Source organism: Pseudophryne corroboree, chromosome 5 (genome assembly GCF_028390025.1).
Source record: "Pseudophryne corroboree isolate aPseCor3 chromosome 5, aPseCor3.hap2, whole genome shotgun sequence".
Classification (NCBI taxonomy): Eukaryota; Metazoa; Chordata; class Amphibia; order Anura; family Myobatrachidae; genus Pseudophryne; species Pseudophryne corroboree.
Genome location: NC_086448.1, coordinates 848247490 through 848269527, shown reverse-complemented (window position 1 = coordinate 848269527; position 22038 = coordinate 848247490). Strand labels below are relative to the sequence as shown.

The window sequence follows — 22038 nt, the reverse complement described above, 5'->3', positions numbered from 1 at the left end:
TATAACTCTCAGTTTGTGGCTTCCTGCTGCCTCCATTCCCCTCCTCACATCATGTCACTGCCCCTGTCACATGCAGCCCTGTCCTCACTGACACATCACTCATCTCCTGATATACTCTGTGCTGCTGGTGACCCTGCTCCTCCCACTATATAACTCTCAGTCTGTGACTTCCTGCTGCCTCCATTCCCCTCCTCAAATCATGTCACTGCCCCTGTCACATGCAGCCCTGTCCTCACTGACACATCACTCATCTCCTGATATACTCTGTGCTGCTGGGGACCCTGCTCCTCCCACTATATAACTCTGTGTCATCCTGCTGCCTCCATTCCCCTCCTCACATCATGTCACTGCCCCTGTCACATGCAGCCCTGTCCTCACTGACACATCACTCATCTCCTGATATACTCTGTGCTGCTGGAGACCCTGCTCCTCCCACTATATAACTCTCAGTCTGTCTTCCTGCTGTCTCCACTCCCCTCCTCACATCATGTCACTGCCCCTGTCACATGCAGCCCTGTCCTCACTGACACATCATTCATCTCCTGATATACTCTGTGCTGCTGGGGACCCTGCTCCTCCCACTATATAACTCTGTCTGTGGCTTCCTGCTGCCTCCATTCCCCTCCTCACATCATGTCACTGCCCCTGTCACATGCAGCCCTGTCCTCACTGATACATCACTCATCTCCTGATATACTCTGTGCTGCTGGGGGACCCTGCTCCTCCCACTATATAACTCTCAGTCTGTGGCTTCCTGCTGCCTCCATTCCCCTCCTCACATCATGTCACTGCCCCTGCCACCTGCAGCCCTGTCCTTACTGACACATCACTCATCTCCTGATATACTCTGTGCTGCTGGGGTACCCTGCTCCTCCCACTATATAACTCTCAGTCTCTGGCTTCCTGCTGCCTCCATTCCCCTCACATCATGTCACTGCCCCTGTCACATGCAGCACTGTCCTCACTGACACATCACTCATCTCCTGATATACTCTGTGCTGCTGGGGTACCCTGCTCCTCCCACTATATAACTCTCAGTCTGTGGCTTCCTGCTGCCTCCATTCCCCTCCTCACATCATGTCACTGCCCCTGTCACATGCAGCCCTGTCCTCACTGATACATCACTCATCTCCTGATATACTCTGTGCTGCTGGGGACCCTGCTCCTCCCACTATATAACTCTGTCTGTGGCTTCCTGCCGCCTCCATTCCTCTCCTCACATCATGTCACTGCCCCTGTCACATGTAGCCCTGTCCTCACTGATACATCACTCATCTCCTGATATACTCTGTGCTGCTGGGGACCCTGCTCCTTCCACTATATATCTCTCAGTCTGTGGCTTCCTGCTGCCTCCATTCCCCTCCTCACATCATGTCACTGCCCCTGTCACATGCAGCCCTGTCCTCACTGATACATCACTCATCTCCTGATATACTCTGTGCTGCTGGGGGACCCTGCTCCTCCCACTATATAACTCTCAGTCTGTGGCTTCCTGCTGCCTCCATTCCCCTCCTCACATCATGTCACTGCCCCTGTCACATGCAGCCCTGTCCTCACTGACACATCACTCATCTCCTGATATACTCTGTGCTGCTGGGGACCCTGCTCCTCCCACTATATAACTCTCAGTCTGTGACTTCCTGCTGCCTCCATTCCCCTCCTCACATCATGTCACTGCCTCTGTCACATGCAGCCCTGTCCTCACTGACACATCACTCATCTCCTGATATACTCTGTGCTGCTGGGGGACCCTGCTCCTCCCACTATATAACTCTCAGTCTGTGGCTTCCTGCTGCCTCCATTCCCCTCCTCACATCATGGCACTGCCCCTGTCACATGCAGCCCTGTCCTCACTGACGCATCACTCATCTCCTGATATACTCTGTGCTGCTGGGGACCCTGCTCCTCCCACTATATAACTCTGTCTGTGGCTTCCTGCAGCCTCCATTCCTCTCCTCACATCATGTCACTGCCCCTGTCACATGCAGCCCTGTCCTCACTGATACATCACTCATCTCCTGATATACTCTGTGCTGCTGAGGACCCTGCTCCTTCCACTATATAACTCTCAGTCTGTGGCTTCCTGCTGCCTCTATTCCCCTCCTCACATCATGGCACTGCCCCTGTCACATGCAGCCCTGTCCTCACTGATACATCACTCATCTCCTGATATACTCTGTGCTGTTGAGGACCCTGCTCCTCCCACTATATAACTCTCAGTCTGTGGCTTCCTGCTGCCTCCATTCCTCTCCTCACATCATGTCACTGCTCCTGTCACATGCAGCCCTGTCCTCACTGACACATCACTCATCTCCTGATATACTCTGTGCTGCTGGAGACCCTGCTCCTCCCACTATATAACTCTCAGTCTGTCTTCCTGCTGTCTCCACTCCCCTCCTCACATCATGTCACTGCCCCTGTCACATGCAGCCCTGTCCTCACTGACACATCACCCATCTCCTGATATACTCTGTGCTGCTGGGGACCCTGCTCCTCCCACTATATAACTCTCAGTCTGTGGCTTCCTGCTGCCTCCATTCCCCTCCTCACATCATGTCACTGCCCCTGTCACATGCAGCCCTGTCCTCACTGACACATCACTCATCTCCTGATATACTCTGTGCTGCTGGGGACCCTGCTCCTCCCACTATACAACTCTCAGCCTGTGGCCTCCTGCTGCCTCCATTCCCCTCCTCACATCATGTCACTGCTCCTGTCACATGCAGCTCTGTCCTCACTGACACATCACTCATCTCCTGATATACTCTGTGCTGCTGGGGACCCTGCTCCTCCCACTATACAACTCTCAGCCTGTGGCCTCCTGCTGCCTCCATTCCTCTCCTCACATCATGTCACTGCCCCTGTCAAATGCAGCCCTGTCCTTACTGACACATCACTCATCTCCTGATATACTCTGTGCTGCTGGGGACCCTGCTCCTCCCACTATACAACTCTCAGCCTGTGGCCTCCTGCTGCCTCCATTCCCCTCCTCACATCATGTCACTGCTCCTGTCACATGCAGCCCTGTCCTCACTGACGCATCACTCATCTCCTGATATACTCTGTGCTGCTGGGGACCCTGCTCCTCCCACTATATAACTCTCAGTCTGTGGCTTCCTGCTGCCTCCATTCCCCTCCTCACATCATGTCACTGCCCCTGTCACATGCAGCCCTGTCCTCACTGACACATCACTCATCTCCTGATATACTCTGTGCTGCTGGGTACCCTGCTCCTCCTACTATACAACTCTCAGTCTGTGGCTTCCTGCTGCCTCCATTCCCCTCCTCACATCATGTCACTGCCCCTGTCACATGCAGCCCTGTCCTCACTGACACATCACTCATCTCCTGATATACTCTGTGCTGCTGGAGACCCTGCTCCTCCCACTATATAACTCTCAGTCTGTCTTCCTGCTGTCTCCACTCCCCTCCTCACATCATGTCACTGCCCCTGTCACATGCAGCCCTGTCCTCACTGACACATCATTCATCTCCTGATATACTCTGTGCTGCTGGGGACCCTGCTCCTCCCACTATATAACTCTGTCTGTGGCTTCCTGCTGCCTCCATTCCCCTCCTCACATCATGTCACTGCCCCTGTCACATGCAGCCCTGTCCTCACTGATACATCACTCATCTCCTGATATACTCTGTGCTGCTGGGGGACCCTGCTCCTCCCACTATATAACTCTCAGTCTGTGGCTTCCTGCTGCCTCCATTCCCCTCCTCACATCATGTCACTGCCCCTGCCACCTGCAGCCCTGTCCTTACTGACACATCACTCATCTCCTGATATACTCTGTGCTGCTGGGGTACCCTGCTCCTCCCACTATATAACTCTCAGTCTGTGGCTTCCTGCTGCCTCCATTCCCCTCACATCATGTCACTGCCCCTGTCACATGCAGCACTGTCCTCACTGACACATCACTCATCTCCTGATATACTCTGTGCTGCTGGGGTACCCTGCTCCTCCCACTATATAACTCTCAGTCTGTGGCTTCCTGCTGCCTCCATTCCCCTCCTCACATCATGTCACTGCCCCTGTCACATGCAGCCCTGTCCTCACTGATACATCACTCATCTCCTGATATACTCTGTGCTGCTGGGGACCCTGCTCCTCCCACTATATAACTCTGTCTGTGGCTTCCTGCCGCCTCCATTCCTCTCCTCACATCATGTCACTGCCCCTGTCACATGCAGCCCTGTCCTCACTGACACATCACTCATCTCCTGATATACTCTGTGCTGCTGGGGACCCTGCTCCTCCCACTATATAACTCTCAGTCTGTGACTTCCTGCTGCCTCCATTCCCCTCCTCACATCATGTCACTGCCTCTGTCACATGCAGCCCTGTCCTCACTGACACATCACTCATCTCCTGATATACTCTGTGCTGCTGGGGGACCCTGCTCCTCCCACTATATAACTCTCAGTCTGTGGCTTCCTGCTGCCTCCATTCCCCTCCTCACATCATGGCACTGCCCCTGTCACATGCAGCCCTGTCCTCACTGACGCATCACTCATCTCCTGATATACTCTGTGCTGCTGGGGACCCTGCTCCTCCCACTATATAACTCTCAGTCTGTGGCTTCCTGCAGCCTCCATTCCTCTCCTCACATCATGTCACTGCCCCTGTCACATGCAGCCCTGTCCTCACTGATACATCACTCATCTCCTGATATACTCTGTGCTGCTGAGGACCCTGCTCCTTCCACTATATAACTCTCAGTCTGTGGCTTCCTGCTGCCTCTATTCCCCTCCTCACATCATGTCACTGCCCCTGTCACATGCAGCCCGGTCCTCACTGATACATCACTCATCTCCTGATATACTCTGTGCTGTTGAGGACCCTGCTCCTCCCACTATATAACTCTCAGTCTGTGGCTTCCTGCTGCCTCCATTCCTCTCCTCACATCATGTCACTGCTCCTGTCACATGCAGCCCTGTCCTCACTGACACATCACTCATCTCCTGATATACTCTGTGCTGCTGGAGACCCTGCTCCTCCCACTATATAACTCTCAGTCTGTCTTCCTGCTGTCTCCACTCCCCTCCTCACATCATGTCACTGCCCCTGTCACATGCAGCCCTGTCCTCACTGACACATCACCCATCTCCTGATATACTCTGTGCTGCTGGGGACCCTGCTCCTCCCACTATATAACTCTCAGTCTGTGGCTTCCTGCTGCCTCCATTCCCCTCCTCACATCATGTCACTGCCCCTGTCAAATGCAGCCCTGTCCTTACTGACACATCACTCATCTCCTGATATACTCTGTGCTGCTGGGGACCCTGCTCCTCCCACTATATAACTCTGTCTGTGGCTTCCTGCAGCCTCCATTCCTCTCCTCACATCATGTCACTGCCCCTGTCACATGCAGCCCTGTCCTCACTGATACATCACTCATCTCCTGATATACTCTGTGCTGCTGAGGACCCTGCTCCTTCCACTATATAACTCTCAGTCTGTGGCTTCCTGCTGCCTCTATTCCCCTCCTCACATCATGGCACTGCCCCTGTCACATGCAGCCCTGTCCTCACTGATACATCACTCATCTCCTGATATACTCTGTGCTGTTGAGGACCCTGCTCCTCCCACTATATAACTCTCAGTCTGTGGCTTCCTGCTGCCTCCATTCCTCTCCTCACATCATGTCACTGCTCCTGTCACATGCAGCCCTGTCCTCACTGACACATCACTCATCTCCTGATATACTCTGTGCTGCTGGAGACCCTGCTCCTCCCACTATATAACTCTCAGTCTGTCTTCCTGCTGTCTCCACTCCCCTCCTCACATCATGTCACTGCCCCTGTCACATGCAGCCCTGTCCTCACTGACACATCACCCATCTCCTGATATACTCTGTGCTGCTGGGGACCCTGCTCCTCCCACTATATAACTCTCAGTCTGTGGCTTCCTGCTGCCTCCATTCCCCTCCTCACATCATGTCACTGCCCCTGTCACATGCAGCCCTGTCCTCACTGACACATCACTCATCTCCTGATATACTCTGTGCTGCTGGGGACCCTGCTCCTCCCACTATACAACTCTCAGCCTGTGGCCTCCTGCTGCCTCCATTCCCCTCCTCACATCATGTCACTGCTCCTGTCACATGCAGCTCTGTCCTCACTGACACATCACTCATCTCCTGATATACTCTGTGCTGCTGGGGACCCTGCTCCTCCCACTATACAACTCTCAGCCTGTGGCCTCCTGCTGCCTCCATTCCTCTCCTCACATCATGTCACTGCCCCTGTCAAATGCAGCCCTGTCCTTACTGACACATCACTCATCTCCTGATATACTCTGTGCTGCTGGGGACCCTGCTCCTCCCACTATACAACTCTCAGCCTGTGGCCTCCTGCTGCCTCCATTCCCCTCCTCACATCATGTCACTGCTCCTGTCACATGCAGCCCTGTCCTCACTGACGCATCACTCATCTCCTGATATACTCTGTGCTGCTGGGGACCCTGCTCCTCCCACTATATAACTCTCAGTCTGTGGCTTCCTGCTGCCTCCATTCCCCTCCTCACATCATGTCACTGCCCCTGTCACATGCAGCCCTGTCCTCACTGACACATCACTCATCTCCTGATATACTCTGTGCTGCTGGGTACCCTGCTCCTCCTACTATACAACTCTCAGTCTGTGGCTTCCTGCTGCCTCCATTCCCCTCCTCACATCATGTCACTGCCCCTGTCACATGCAGCCCTGTCCTCACTGACACATCACTCATCTCCTGATATACTCTGTGCTGCTGGAGACCCTGCTCCTCCCACTATATAACTCTCAGTCTGTCTTCCTGCTGTCTCCACTCCCCTCCTCACATCATGTCACTGCCCCTGTCACATGCAGCCCTGTCCTCACTGACACATCATTCATCTCCTGATATACTCTGTGCTGCTGGGGACCCTGCTCCTCCCACTATATAACTCTGTCTGTGGCTTCCTGCTGCCTCCATTCCCCTCCTCACATCATGTCACTGCCCCTGTCACATGCAGCCCTGTCCTCACTGATACATCACTCATCTCCTGATATACTCTGTGCTGCTGGGGGACCCTGCTCCTCCCACTATATAACTCTCAGTCTGTGGCTTCCTGCTGCCTCCATTCCCCTCCTCACATCATGTCACTGCCCCTGCCACCTGCAGCCCTGTCCTTACTGACACATCACTCATCTCCTGATATACTCTGTGCTGCTGGGGTACCCTGCTCCTCCCACTATATAACTCTCAGTCTGTGGCTTCCTGCTGCCTCCATTCCCCTCACATCATGTCACTGCCCCTGTCACATGCAGCACTGTCCTCACTGACACATCACTCATCTCCTGATATACTCTGTGCTGCTGGGGTACCCTGCTCCTCCCACTATATAACTCTCAGTCTGTGGCTTCCTGCTGCCTCCATTCCCCTCCTCACATCATGTCACTGCCCCTGTCACATGCAGCCCTGTCCTCACTGATACATCACTCATCTCCTGATATACTCTGTGCTGCTGGGGACCCTGCTCCTCCCACTATATAACTCTGTCTGTGGCTTCCTGCCGCCTCCATTCCTCTCCTCACATCATGTCACTGCCCCTGTCACATGCAGCCCTGTCCTCACTGACACATCACTCATCTCCTGATATACTCTGTGCTGCTGGGGACCCTGCTCCTCCCACTATATAACTCTCAGTCTGTGACTTCCTGCTGCCTCCATTCCCCTCCTCACATCATGTCACTGCCTCTGTCACATGCAGCCCTGTCCCCACTGACACATCACTCATCTCCTGATATACTCTGTGCTGCTGGGGACCCTGCTCCTCCCACTATATAACTCTGTCTGTGGCTTCCTGCCGCCTCCATTCCTCTCCTCACATCATGTCACTGCCCCTGTCACATGCAGCCCTGTCCTCACTGACACATCACTCATCTCCTGATATACTCTGTGCTGCTGGGGACCCTGCTCCTCCCACTATATAACTCTCAGTCTGTGACTTCCTGCTGCCTCCATTCCCCTCCTCACATCATGGCACTGCCCCTGTCACATGCAGCCCTGTCCTCACTGACGCATCACTCATCTCCTGATATACTCTGTGCTGCTGGGGACCCTGCTCCTCCCACTATATAACTCTGTCTGTGGCTTCCTGCAGCCTCCATTCCTCTCCTCACATCATGTCACTGCCCCTGTCACATGCAGCCCTGTCCTCACTGATACATCACTCATCTCCTGATATACTCTGTGCTGCTGAGGACCCTGCTCCTTCCACTATATAACTCTCAGTCTGTGGCTTCCTGCTGCCTCTATTCCCCTCCTCACATCATGTCACTGCCCCTGTCACATGCAGCCCGGTCCTCACTGATACATCACTCATCTCCTGATATACTCTGTGCTGTTGAGGACCCTGCTCCTCCCACTATATAACTCTCAGTCTGTGGCTTCCTGCTGCCTCCATTCCTCTCCTCACATCATGTCACTGCTCCTGTCACATGCAGCCCTGTCCTCACTGACACATCACTCATCTCCTGATATACTCTGTGCTGCTGGAGACCCTGCTCCTCCCACTATATAACTCTCAGTCTGTCTTCCTGCTGTCTCCACTCCCCTCCTCACATCATGTCACTGCCCCTGTCACATGCAGCCCTGTCCTCACTGACACATCACCCATCTCCTGATATACTCTGTGCTGCTGGGGACCCTGCTCCTCCCACTATATAACTCTCAGTCTGTGGCTTCCTGCTGCCTCCATTCCCCTCCTCACATCATGTCACTGCCCCTGTCAAATGCAGCCCTGTCCTTACTGACACATCACTCATCTCCTGATATACTCTGTGCTGCTGGGGACCCTGCTCCTCCCACTATATAACTCTCAGCCTGTGGCCTCCTGCTGCCTCCATTCCCCTCCTCACATCATGTCACTGCTCCTGTCACATGCAGCCCTGTCCTCACTGACGCATCACTCATCTCCTGATATACTCTGTGCTGCTGGGGACCCTGCTCCTCCCACTATATAACTCTCAGTCTGTGGCTTCCTGCTGCCTCCATTCCCCTCCTCACATCATGTCACTGCCCCTGTCACATGCAGCCCTGTCCTCACTGACACATCACTTGTCTCCTGATATACTCTGTGCTGCTGGGGACCCTGCTCCTCCCACAATATAACTCTCAGTCTGTGGCTTCCTGCTGCCTCCATTCCCCTCCTCACATCATGTCACTGCCCCTGTCACATGCAGCCCTGTCCTCACTGACACATCACTCATCTCCTGATGTACTCTGTGCTGCTGGTGACCCTGCTCCTCCCACTATATAACTCTCAGTCTGTGACTTCCTGCTGCCTCCATTCCCCTCCTCAAATCATGTCACTGCCCCTGTCACATGCAGCCCTGTCCTCACTGACACATCACTCATCTCCTGATATACTCTGTGCTGCTGGTGACCCTGCTCCTCCCACTATATAACTCTCAGTCTGTGACTTCCTGCTGCCTCCATTCCCCTCCTCAAATCATGTCACTGCCCCGGTCACATGCAGCCCTGTCCTCACTGACACATCACTCATCTCCTGATATACTCTGTGCTGCTGGTGATCCTGCTCCTCCCACTATATAACTCTCAGTCTGTGGCATCCTGCTGCCTCCATTCCCCTCCTCACATCATGTCACTGCCCCTGTCACATGCAGCCCTGTCCTCACTACACATCACTCATCTCCTGATATACTCTGTGCTGCTGGGGACCCTGCTCCTCCCACTATATAACTCTCAGTCTGTGGCTTCCTGCTGCCTCCATTCCCCTCCTCACATCATGTCACTGCCCCTGTCACATGCAGCCCTGTCCTCACTGACACATCACTCATCTCCTGATATACTCTGTGCTGCTGGGGACCCTGCTCCTCCCACTATATAACTCTCAGTCTGTGGCTTCCTGCTGCCTCCATTCCCCTCCTCACATCATGTCACTGCCCCTGTCACATGCAGCCCTGTCCTCACTGACGCATCACTCATCTCCTGATATACTCTGTGCTGCTGGGGACCCTGCTCCTCCCACTATATAACTCTGTCTGTGGCTTCCTGCAGCCTCCATTCCTCTCCTCACATCATGTCACTGCCCCTGTCACATGCAGCCCTGTCCTCACTGATACATCACTTATCTCCTGATATACTCTGTGCTGCTGAGGACCCTGCTCCTTCCACTATATAACTCTCAGTCTGTGGCTTCCTGCTGCCTCCATTCCCCTCCTCACATCATGGCACTGCCCCTGTCACATGCAGCCCTGTCCTCACTGATACATCACTCATCTCCTGATATACTCTGTGCTGTTGAGGACCCTGCTCCTCCCACTATATAACTCTCAGTCTGTGGCTTCCTGCTGCCTCCATTCCTCTCCTCACATCATGTCACTGCTCCTGTCACATGCAGCCCTGTCCTCACTGACACATCACTCATCTCCTGATATACTCTGTGCTGCTGGAGACCCTGCTCCTCCCACTATATAACTCTCAGTCTGTCTTCCTGCTGTCTCCACTCCCCTCCTCACATCATGTCACTGTCCCTGTCACATGCAGCCCTGTCCTCACTGACACATCATTCATCTCCTGATATACTCTGTGCTGCTGGGGACCCTGCTCCTCCCACTATATAACTCTCAGTCTGTGGCTTCCTGCTGCCTCCATTCCCCTCCTCACATCATGTCACTGCCCCTGTCACATGCAGCCCTGTCCTCACTGACACATCACCCATCTCCTGATATACTCTGTGCTGCTGGGGACCCTGCTCCTCCCACTATATAACTCTCAGTCTGTGGCTTCCTGCTGCCTCCATTCCCCTCCTCACATCATGTCACTGCCCCTGTCACATGCAGCCCTGTCCTTACTGACACATCACTCATCTCCTGATATACTCTGTGCTGCTGGGTACCCTGCTCCTCCCACTATATAACTCTCAGTCTGTGGCTTCCTGCTGCCTCCATTCCCCTCCTCACATCATGTCACTGCCCCTGTCACATGCAGCCCTGTCCTCACTGACACATCACCCATCTCCTGATATACTCTGTGCTGCTGGGGACCCTGCTCCTCCCACTATATAACTCTCAGTCTGTGGCCTCCTGCTGCCTCCATTCCCCTCCTCACATCATGTCACTGCTCCTGTCACATGCAGCCCTGTCCTCACTGACGCATCACTCATCTCCTGATATACTCTGTGCTGCTGGGTACCCTGCTCCTCCTACTATACAACTCTCAGTCTGTGGCTTCCTGCTGACTCCATTCCCCTCCTCACATCATGTCACTGCCCCTGTCACATGCAGCCCTGTCCTCACTGACACATCACTTGTCTCCTGATATACTCTGTGCTGCTGGGGACCCTGCTCCTCCCACTATATAACTCTCAGCCTGTGGCTTCCTGCTGCCTCCATTCCCCTCCTCACATCATGTCACTGCCCCTGTCACATGCAGCCCTGTCCTCACTGACACATCACTTGTCTCCTGATATACTCTGTGCTGCTGGGGACCCTGCTCCTCCCACTATATAACTCTCAGTCTGTGGCTTCCTGCTGCCTCCATTCCCCTCCTCACATCATGTCACTGCCCCTGTCACATGCAGCCCTGTCCTCACTGACACATCACTCATCTCCTGATATACTCTGTGCTGCTGGTGACCCTGCTCCTCCCACTATATAACTCTCAGTCTGTGACTTCCTGCTACCTCCATTCCCCTCCTCAAATCATGTCACTGCCCCTGTCACATGCAGCCCTGTCCTCACTGACACATCACTCATCTCCTGATATACTCTGTGCTGCTGGGGACCCTGCTCCTCCCACTATATAACTCTGTGTCATCCTGCTGCCTCCATTCCCCTCCTCACATCATGTCACTGCCCCTGTCACATGCAGCCCTGTCCTCACTGACACATCACTCATCTCCTGATATACTCTGTGCTGCTGGAGACCCTGCTCCTCCCACTATATAACTCTCAGTCTGTCTTCCTGCTGTCTCCACTCCCCTCCTCACATCATGTCACTGCCCCTGTCACATGCAGCCCTGTCCTCACTGACACATCATTCATCTCCTGATATACTCTGTGCTGCTGGGGACCCTGCTCCTCCCACTATATAACTCTCAGTCTGTGGCTTCCTGCTGCCTCCATTCCCCTCCTCACATCATGTCACTGCCCCTGTCACATGCAGCCCTGTCCTCACTGATACATCACCCATCTCCTGATATACTCTGTGCTGCTGGTGACCCTGCTCCTCCCACTATATAACTCTCAGTCTGTGGCATCCTGCTGCCTCCATTCCCCTCCTCACATCATGTCACTGCCCCTGTCACATGCAGCCCTGTCCTCACTACACATCACTCATCTCCTGATATACTCTGTGCTGCTGGGGACCCTGCTCCTCCCACTATATAACTCTCAGTCTGTGGCCTCCTGCTGCCTCCATTCCCCTCCTCACATCATGTCACTGCCCCTGTCACATGCAGCCCTGTCCTCACTGACACATCACTCATCTCCTGATATACTCTGTGCTGCTGGAGACCCTGCTCCTCCCACTATATAACTCTCAGTCTGTCTTCCTGCTGTCTCCACTCCCCTCCTCACATCATGTCACTGCCCCTGTCACATGCAGCCCTGTCCTCACTGACACATCACCCATCTCCTGATATACTCTGTGCTGCTGGGGACCCTGCTCCTCCCACTATATAACTCTCAGTCTGTGGCTTCCTGCTGCCTCCATTCCCCTCCTCACATCATGTCACTGCCCCTGTCACATGCAGCCCTGTCCTTACTGACACATCACTCATCTCCTGATATACTCTGTGCTGCTGGGGACCCTGCTCCTCCCACTATATAACTCTCAGCCTGTGGCCTCCTGCTGCCTCCATTCCCCTCCTCACATCATGTCACTGCTCCTGTCACATGCAGCCCTGTCCTCACTGACACATCACTCATCTCCTGATATACTCTGTGCTGCTGGGGACCCTGCTCCTCCCACTATATAACTCTCAGCCTGTGGCCTCCTGCTGCCTCCATTCCCCTCACATCATGTCACTGCTCCTGTCACGTGCAGCCCTGTCCTCACTGACACATCACTCATCTCCTGATATACTCTGTGCTGCTGGGACCCTGCTCCTCCCACTATATAACTCTCAGCCTGTGGCTTCCTGCTGCCTCCATTCCCCTCCTCAAATCATGTCACTGCCCCTGTCACATGCAGCCCTGTCCTCACTGACACATCACTCATCTCCTGATATACTCTGTGCTGCTGGTGACCCTGCTCCTCCCACTATATAACTCTCAGTCTGTGGCTTCCTGCTGCCTCCATTCCCCTCCTCACATCATGTCACTGCCCCTGTCACATGCAGCCCTGTCCTCACTGACATCACTCATCTCCTGATATACTCTGTGCTTCTGGTGACCCTGCTCCTCCCACTATATAACTCTCAGTCTGTGGCATCCTGCTGCCTCCATTCCCCTCCTCACATCATGTCACTGCCCCTGTCACATGCAGCCCTGTCCTCACTACACATCACTCATCTCCTGATATACTCTGTGCTGCTGGAGACCCTGCTCCTCCCACTATATAACTCTCAGTCTGTGGCTTCCTGCTGCCTCCATTCCCCTCCTCACATCATGTCACTGCCCCTGTCACATGCAGCCCTGTCCTCACTGACACATCACTCATCTCCTGATATACTCTGTGCTGCTGGGGACCCTGCTCCTCCCACTATATAACTTTCAGTCTGTGGCTTCCTGCTGCCTCCATTCCCCTCCTCACATCATGTCACTGCCCCTGTCACATGCAGCCCTGTCCTCACTGACACATCACTCATCTCCTGATATACTCTGTGCTGCTGGTGATCCTGCTCCTCCCACTATATAACTCTCAGTCTGTGGCTTCCTGCTGCCTCCATTCCCCTCCTCACATCATGCCACTGCCCTGTCACATGCAGCCCTGTCCTCACTGACGCATCACTCATCTCCTGATATACTCTGTGCTGCTGGGGACCCTGCTCCTCCCACTATATAACTCTCAGTCTGTGGCTTCCTGCTGCCTCCATTCCCCTCCTCACATCATGTCACTGCCCATGTCACATGCAGCCCTGTCCTCACTGACACATCACTCTTCTCCTGATATACTCTGTGCTGCTGGGGACCCTGCTCCTCCCACTATATAACTCTCAGTCTGTGGCTTCCTGCTGCCTCCATCCCCCTCCTCACATCATGTCACTGCCCCTGTCACATGCAGCCCTGTCCTCACTGACACATCACTCATCTTCTGATATACTCTGTGCTGCTGGGGACCCTGCTCCTCCCACTATATAACTCTCAGTCTGTGGCTTCCTGCAGCCTCCATTCCCCTCCTCACATCATGTCACTGCTCCTGTCACATGCAGCCCTGTCCTCACTGATACATCACTCATCTCCTGATATACTCTGTGCTGCTGGGGACCCTGCTCCTCCCACTATATAACTCTCAGTCTGTGGCTTCCTGCTGCCTCCATTCCCCTCCTCACATCATGTCACTGCCCCTGTCACATGCAGCCCTGTCCTCACTGACACATCACTCATCTCCTGATATACTCTGTGCTGCTGGGGACCCTGCTCCTCCCACTATATAACTCTCAGTCTGTGGCTTCCTGCTGCCTCCATTCCCGTCCTCACATCATGTCACTGCCCCTGTCACATGCAGCCCTGTCCTCACTGACATCACTCATCTCCTGATATACTCTGTGCTGCTGGGGACCCTGCTCCTCCCACTATATAACTCTCAGTCTGTGACTTCCTGCTGCCTCCATTCCCCTCCTCACATCATGTCACTGCTCCTGTCACATGCAGCCCTGTCCTCACTGACACATCACTCATCTCCTGATATACTCTGTGCTGCTGGGGACCCTGCTCCTCCCACTATATAACTCTGTGTGTGGCTTCCTGCTGCCTCCATTCCCCTCCTCACATCATGTCACTGCCCCTGTCACATGCAGCCCTGTCCTCACTGACACTTTACTCATCTCCTGATATACTCTGTGCTGCTGGGGACCCTGCTCCTCCCACTATATAACTCTGTGTGTGGCTTCCTGCTGCCTCCATTCCCCTCCTCACATCATGTCACTGCTCCTGTCACATGCAGCCCTGTCCTCACTGACACATCACTCATCTCCTGATATACTCTGTGCTGCTGGGGACCCTGCTCCTCCCACTATATAACTCTGTGTGTGGCTTCCTGCTGCCTCCATTCCCCTCTTCACATCATGTCACATGCAGCCCTGTCCTCACTGACACATCGCTCATCTCCTGATATACTCTGTGCTGCTGTGAGCATTGGAATGATGGGGGGAATGATCAGGGTAGAGCTGATTGGATGGTAATAGGGGGTAATGAAGCACTGCTCCCCTATTGGCACATGCAGTAACGTTGGTCAGCGCTACATTCCCACCCCCAGTAGCTGGAGACCCGTGGTTGGCAGTCTGCCCCATAATCAGGGGAGATGGTGGGTTTTGGGCATCAGGGGGAGACTCCCTGAGTCCGGTCTGCCTGATGGCCCTCATGCGTTGCATCATGATCTCGTGTCTTTCCTCCACAGGACCCGGTATATCCAGTCTGAGCTCGGCTTCAGAGAGCGCCTCCTGGTGGTGGTCTTGTCTTCTCGCTCCACGCTGAACTCCCTCGGGGTGGCTGTGAATCGCACTCTCTCCTCCCATGTCAGCCGCTTGTTGTTTTTCACGGGGGCCCGGAGCCCCAAGGTCCTCCCGGGAATGGAGGTGGTGTCCCACGGAGATGAGCGCCCGGCGTGGCTGATGTACCACACCTTACGCCACCTGGAGAACCATCTTCTGTCCACGTATGACTGGTTTTATGTCACCCAGGATGACTCTTACACTAATGGATACCACCTGCAGGACCTCGTGAGTCACCTGAGCCCCGGGCCTGCTGTGTACGTTGGCCAACCTATGGAGTTCATCGGTGGCCAGGAGGAGTGGAGATATTGCCACGGAGGCTCTGGCTACCTGCTCTCTAGGGCCCTTCTGCTCAGCCTGGGGCCACACTTGGATTTCTGTCGTTCTGATATACTTGGTTCGCGGCCGGATGAATGGTTGGGGCGCTGCCTGCAGGACACCCTGGGTATTGCATGCGTGGCAAACTATCAGGTAAAGTATGAGGACACCGTATGGTGTGCACCCTCAGCCCACGCCTTAGGGCGACCTTCTCAGGCACCATCAGTATCTTATTGCTTTGTGACAGGAGATGGGAGGACGGGGCAGGTGGCTTCTCGTGGTAACCAGTCATGGTGATAGCAGACGTAGGCCAGGGCAGAGCATTGCAGAGGGCAGGATGAGTAGGACCACGAGGAACATGCAGAAGAAAGCGTGGAATCGGGTATTGGTGACATAAATAGATGATTATCTCATTCAGGTAGAAGTCACCGCGCAGCTAAGGACAGCCCCTATATACGTGTCTCTCTGTCGCTCGCTGGCGGTGTCCTCATACACCGCGCCTCAGTACGCCATGCGGTGCGAGATGACCGGCGAAAAGGAGCCGTGATGACCGGTGTAGTGTTGTGCCTTTTATTTTCATTTGTCTTATTCGCATCACAGACGCAGGCGCACGGTGCCGCAGCTCTGCCCCCCCCCCCCCCCCCCCTCCATCTGTCCTGATCACTGTGGCCAGCAGGGATTGGTCAGTCTAGCGGTGCCGGCCAGCAGGGATTGGTCAGTCTAGCGGCACCCGCCAGCAGGGATTGGTCAGTCTAGCGGCACCCGCCAGCAGGGATTGGTCAATCTAACGGCACCCGCCAGCAGGGATTGGTCAGTCTAGTGGCACCCACCAGCAGGGATTGGTCAGTCTAGAGGTTCCCGCCAGCAGGGATTGGTCAGTCTAGCTGCACCCGCCAGCTGGGATTGGTCAGTCTAGCGGCACCCGCCAGCAGGGATTGGTCAGTCTAGCGGCTCCCGCCAGCAGTGATTGGTCAGTCTAGCGGCACCCGCCAGCAGGGATTGGTCAGTCTAGTGGCACCCGCCAGCCGGGATTGGTCAGTCTAGGGGCTCCCGCCAGTAGGGATTGGTCAGTCTAGCGGCACCCGCCAGTAGGGATTGGTCAGTCTAGCGGCACCCGCCAGCAGGGATTGGTCAATCTAGTGGCACCCGCTAGCAGGGATTGGTCAGTCTAGCGGCATCCGCCAGCAGGGATTGGTCAGTCTAGCGGCTCCCGCCAGCAGTGATTGGTCAGTCTAGCGGCACCTGCCAGCAGGGATTGGTCAGTCTAGCGGCACGCGCCAGCATGGATTGGTCAGTCTAACGGCACCTGCCAGCAGGGATTGGTCAGTCTAGTGGCACCCGCCAGCAGGGATTGGTCAGTCTAGAGGCTCCCGCCAGCAGGGATTGGTCAGTCTAGAGGCTCCCGCCAGCAGGGATTGGTCAGTCTAGAGGCTCCCGCCAGTAGGGATTGGTCAGTCTAGCGGCACGCGCCAGCAGGGATTGGTCAGTCTAACGGCACCCGGCAGCAGGGATTGGTCAGTCTAGTGGCACCCGCCAGCAGGGATTGGTCAGTCTAGAGGCTCCCGCCTGCAGGGATTGGTCAGTCTAGCGGCACCCGCCAGCAGGGATTGGTCAGTCTAGCGGCACCTGCCAGCAGGGATTGGTCAGTTTACAGCCAGCAGTGATTGGTCAGTCTAGCGGCACCCGCCAGCAGTGATTGGTCAGTCTAGCGGCACCCGCCAGCAGTGATTGGTCAGTCTAGCGGCACCCGCCTGCAGGGATTGGTCAGTCTAGCGGAACCCGCACAGCACCTAGCAGTATAACAGCTGCGACTCAGACTGTGCGCCGTCAGTGCTGGTGACAGTGATTGGGCAGCGACGTTTCACCCCTTCCCCGTATACAGCGGGTGTTATGTGTATGAGTGACTGAGCCGCACAGATTTAATGGGCGGGATATCATAGAGTCAGAGATCGCCGGAGGCGCGGGATGCCGGTCGATCGGACATTTTTTAATGGACAGTCACAAGGCATGGTCCGAGGTCGGCCCTCCTCCCGCACCGCCGTCGATCTCAGACTCCATTACATCGCTAGGAAGCCGGAAACAGCGCAGACTTATCACTCGTTACTAATGCTGCTCCAGCCAATCAGCTCCTAACTGTCACATGTTATACCACGCCTTGTTAAATCTGCCCCTTAGTCCACGTGTTCCGCTGCTACTGTAGCTGTCAATGGTTCTAGACTGTTCCGTGGTGAGTAACGCTTCCTCTCTCGCCAGGGGTTGCGGTACGTGTCATTTGCCCTCCCACGGAATGTGGATGTGGAAGCTATAGACGGGGCGGTGTTGGGCAGCTGCGTGTCTGTGTACCCTGTGCGAGACGCCGCGCTCACGTACAGACTGCAGAGGAAGCTCAGCCAGATCCGACTGCACAGGACCTACAGGGAGATCCACAGGCTCCAGGTAACGGCAGCACTCTCGCAGCGAGACACCCCCTTCTCTGTACTCTCTCATAGCCATCTCCTCTCTGTCCTCTCATAGCTGTCTCTTCTCTGTACTCTCTCATAGCCATCTCCTCTCTGTCCTCTCATAGCTGTCTCTTCTCTGTCCTCTCTCATAGCTGTCTCTTATCTATACTCTCTAATAGCTGTCTCTTATCTGTAATCTTTCATAGCCGTCTCCTCTCTGTCCTCTCTCATAGCCGTCTCCTCTCTGTCCTCTCTCATAGCTGTCTCCTCCCTGTCCTCTCTCATAGCCGTCTCCTCTCTGTCCTCTCTCATAGCTGTCTCTTCTCTGTCCTCTCTCATAGCTGTCTCCTCTCTGTCCTCTCTCATAGCTGTCTCTTCTCTGTCCTCTCTCATAGCTGTCTCTTCTCTGTCCTCTCTCATAGCCGTCTCCTCTCTGTCCTCTCTCATAGCTGTCTCTTCTCTGTCCTCTCTCATAGCTGTCTCCTCTCTGTCCTCTCTCATAGCTGTCTCTTCTCTGTCCTCTCTCATAGCTGTCTCCTTTCTGTCCTCTCTTGTAGCCATCTCCTCTTTGTCCTCTCATAGCAGTTTCTTATCTTTACTCTCTAATACCTGTCTCCTCTATGTCCTCTCATAGCTGTCTCCTCTCTGTCCTCTCTCATAGCAGTCTCCTCTCTTATAGCCTTCTCTCTGTCTTCTCTTACAGCCTTCTCTCTGCCCTCTCTCTCATAGCCATCTCCTCCCTGTCCTCTCATAGCCTTCTCTCTGTCTTCTCTCTCTCTCTCGTAGCCTTCTCCTCTCTGTCCTCTCTCGTAGCTGTCTCCTCTCTCATAGCTGTCTCCTCTCTGTCCTCTCTCGTAGCCATCTCCTCTCTGTCCTCTCTCGTAGCTGTCTCCTCTCTCATAGCCGTCTCCTCTCTGTCCTCTCTCATAGCCATCTCCTCTCTGTCCTCTCTCGTAGCTGTCTCCACTCTGTCCTCTCTCATAGCCTTCTCTCCCCCTTCTCTCTCGTAGCAGTCTCCTCTTTGTCCTCTCTCATAGCAGTCTCCTCTTTTATAGCCTTTTCTCTGTCCTCTCTCTCATAGCCATCTCCTCTCTGTCCTCTCTCATAGCCATCTCCTCTCTGTCCTCTCTCGTAGCTGTCTCCACTCTGTCCTCTCTCATAGCCTTCTCTCCCCCTTCTCTCTCGTAGCAGTCTCCTCTTTGTCCTCTCTCATAGCAGTCTCCTCTTTTATAGCCTTTTCTCTGTCCTCTCTCTCATAGCCATCTACTCCCTGTCCTCTCTCATAGCTGTCTCCTCTCTGTCATCTCTCGTAGCTGTCTTCTCTCTGTCCTCTCTCATAGCCTTCTCCTCTCTGTCCTCTCTCGTAGCCGTCTCCTCTCTGTCCTCTCTCATAGCCATCTCCTCTCTGTCCTCTCTCGTAGCTGTCTCCTCTCTGTCCTCTCTCGTAGCTGCCTCCTCTCTGTCCTCTCTCATAGCCTTCTCCTCTCTGTCCTCTCTCGTAGCTGTCTCCTCTCTGTCCTCTCTCATAGCCTTCTCCTCTCTGTCCTCTCTCGTAGCTGTCTCCTCTCTGTCCTCTCTCGTAGCCGTCTCCTCCCTGTCCTCTCTCATAGCCTTCTCCTCTCTGTCCTCTCTCGTAGCTGTCTCCTCTCTGTCCTCTCTCATAGCCTTCTCCTCTCTGTCCTCTCTCATAGCTGTTTCCTCTGTCCACTCTCGTAGCTGTCTCTTCTCTGTCCTCTCTCGTAGCTGTCTCCTCTCTGTCCTCTCTCATAGCTGTTTCCTCTCTGTCCTCTCTCGTAGCTGTCTCCTCTCTGTCCTCTCTCATAGCCTTCTCTCTACCCTCTCTCTCTTGTAGCTGTCTTCTCTCTGTCCTCTCTCATAGCCTTCTCTCTACCCTCTCTCTCTTGTAGCCATCTCCTCCCTGTCCTCTCTCATAGCCTTCTCTCTGCCATCTCGCTCGTAGCCGTCTCCTCTCTGTCCTCTCTTATAGCCGTCTCCTCTCTCATAGCAGTCTCTCCTCTCTCCCCCTTCTCTGTCCTCTGTCATAGCCTTCTCTCTGCCCTCTCTCTTGCATAGCTGTCTCCTCTGCCCTTTTTCTCCTATCCTCATTTTCCCGAGAACCGATCTCCATCTGTCTCACACTTTCTACCTGTTATATCCCTCTTCAATTCTGTTTCATGGTTTTGTTGCAGAACGAGATCCGGAACCTTTCTTCTCTAACCCCAAATGGAGAAGCCAGTCTCCTGTGGCCGGTTGGTATAAATCCGCCTTTCAGCCCTACTTCCCGTTTTGACCTGTTGACGTGGGAGTATTTCACAGAGAGCCACACTTTCTCCTGCCCTGATGGTGCTCCCAAGTGCCCTTTACATGGAGTGTGGCGGCTGGATGTGCAACAGGTCCTTGATGAAGCTTTGGATCAGCTGAACCAACGCTACCACCCATGGCTCCGCTTCAAAATGCATCGCCTGCTCAATGGGTATAGACGCTTTGACCCGACACGGGGTATGGAGTACACACTGGATCTTTTGCTGGAAGCCACGACTGAGAGGGACCATGTCGGAGTGATAACCAAGCGTCTTAGTCTCTTGCGGCCCCTGGGCCTTGTAGAAATTCTTCCTATGCCCTACGTGACGGAGGCCACACGAGTCCAGCTGGTCTTACCGCTGATGCCAGCCGATGTCAGCCATGTTGCAGGTTTTCTTGATGCCTTTGCAACAAACCTTCTTGACCCGCAGGAGAATGTGGCTCTGACTGTACTGCTGGTATATGACATGGGCTCCTCTGGGCAGGAGAAGGATGTCTTTGAGGATGTACGTGGCATGGTGTCGGAGCTGGAGAGGAGGTATTCATATCTACACCTGGAATTGTCTGTTGTCCACACTGAGTTACCTTCTCAGGTCCGGCTCATGGAGCTGGTATCCAAGAAACATCCAATGGACACGTTGTTCTTCCTGGTGAGTGTTTGGAGTGAGGCAACCACAGAGGTGCTGAACCGATGCCGTATGAACGCCATTACGGCTTGGCAGGTCTTCTCCCCAGTCCACTATCAGGAACACAGCCCTGAAGTGTCCCGCCACAGCTTCTCCGCCCCACCGCCGGCGGACTTTCTGCGTGATGGCCACTTCGACCGTCTGTCTTCCTCTGAGTTCTGCTTCTATAACTCTGACTTCATGGGGGCGAGAAGCCGGATGGCAGCAGAGGTGGGTGCGCAGGAGGAGGAGGATGAGGACAACGGAAACATAGAGCTTCTGGAGTTGTTTCTGCGGCACTCAGAGCTGCACGTTTTCAGGGCGTTAGAGCCGGCGTTGGTGCAGAGGTTCTCCCTGAGAAAGTGCAGCACCCACCTCTCGGGGGAAGGTTACCACCGCTGTGTGCTCAGCACCCTGGAGGCATTGGGCTCCCGCAGCCATCTTGCTATGGCTCTGTTTGACCAGGACCAGACTAACAGTACGTAGGCGAGCGCCCAAGCCGCGGCAGTGCCCACAGACATGTACTAACAAGATTATACGCAATGTGCCAGGAACGTAAAATGTGTTATCACATGTATAGTAACACATCGTACGTGACATTTATTAATGTGACCTCTTGTAAATATGCATATAAATACTATTTATATCATCTGGAAATGGA

The 22038-nt window shown here is 54.3% G+C and overlaps 1 protein-coding gene across 2 annotated transcripts in view; it reads left to right on the top strand.

The window, feature by feature from the left end:
- The window catches only part of LOC134928687 (chondroitin sulfate glucuronyltransferase-like), a 59669-nt gene extending 37635 nt beyond the window's left edge, over positions 1-22034 (top strand). For both annotated transcript variants that reach the window (XM_063924680.1, XM_063924681.1), the window contains 3 exons: positions 15559-16123; positions 18224-18406; positions 20601-22034. In XM_063924680.1, coding sequence (XP_063780750.1) covers positions 15559-16123; positions 18224-18406; positions 20601-21863 — 2011 coding nt within the window. In that variant the 3' untranslated portion in view covers positions 21864-22034. The remainder of the gene's footprint in view (positions 1-15558; positions 16124-18223; positions 18407-20600) is intronic.
- The last annotated feature ends 4 nt before the right edge of the window (positions 22035-22038 follow it).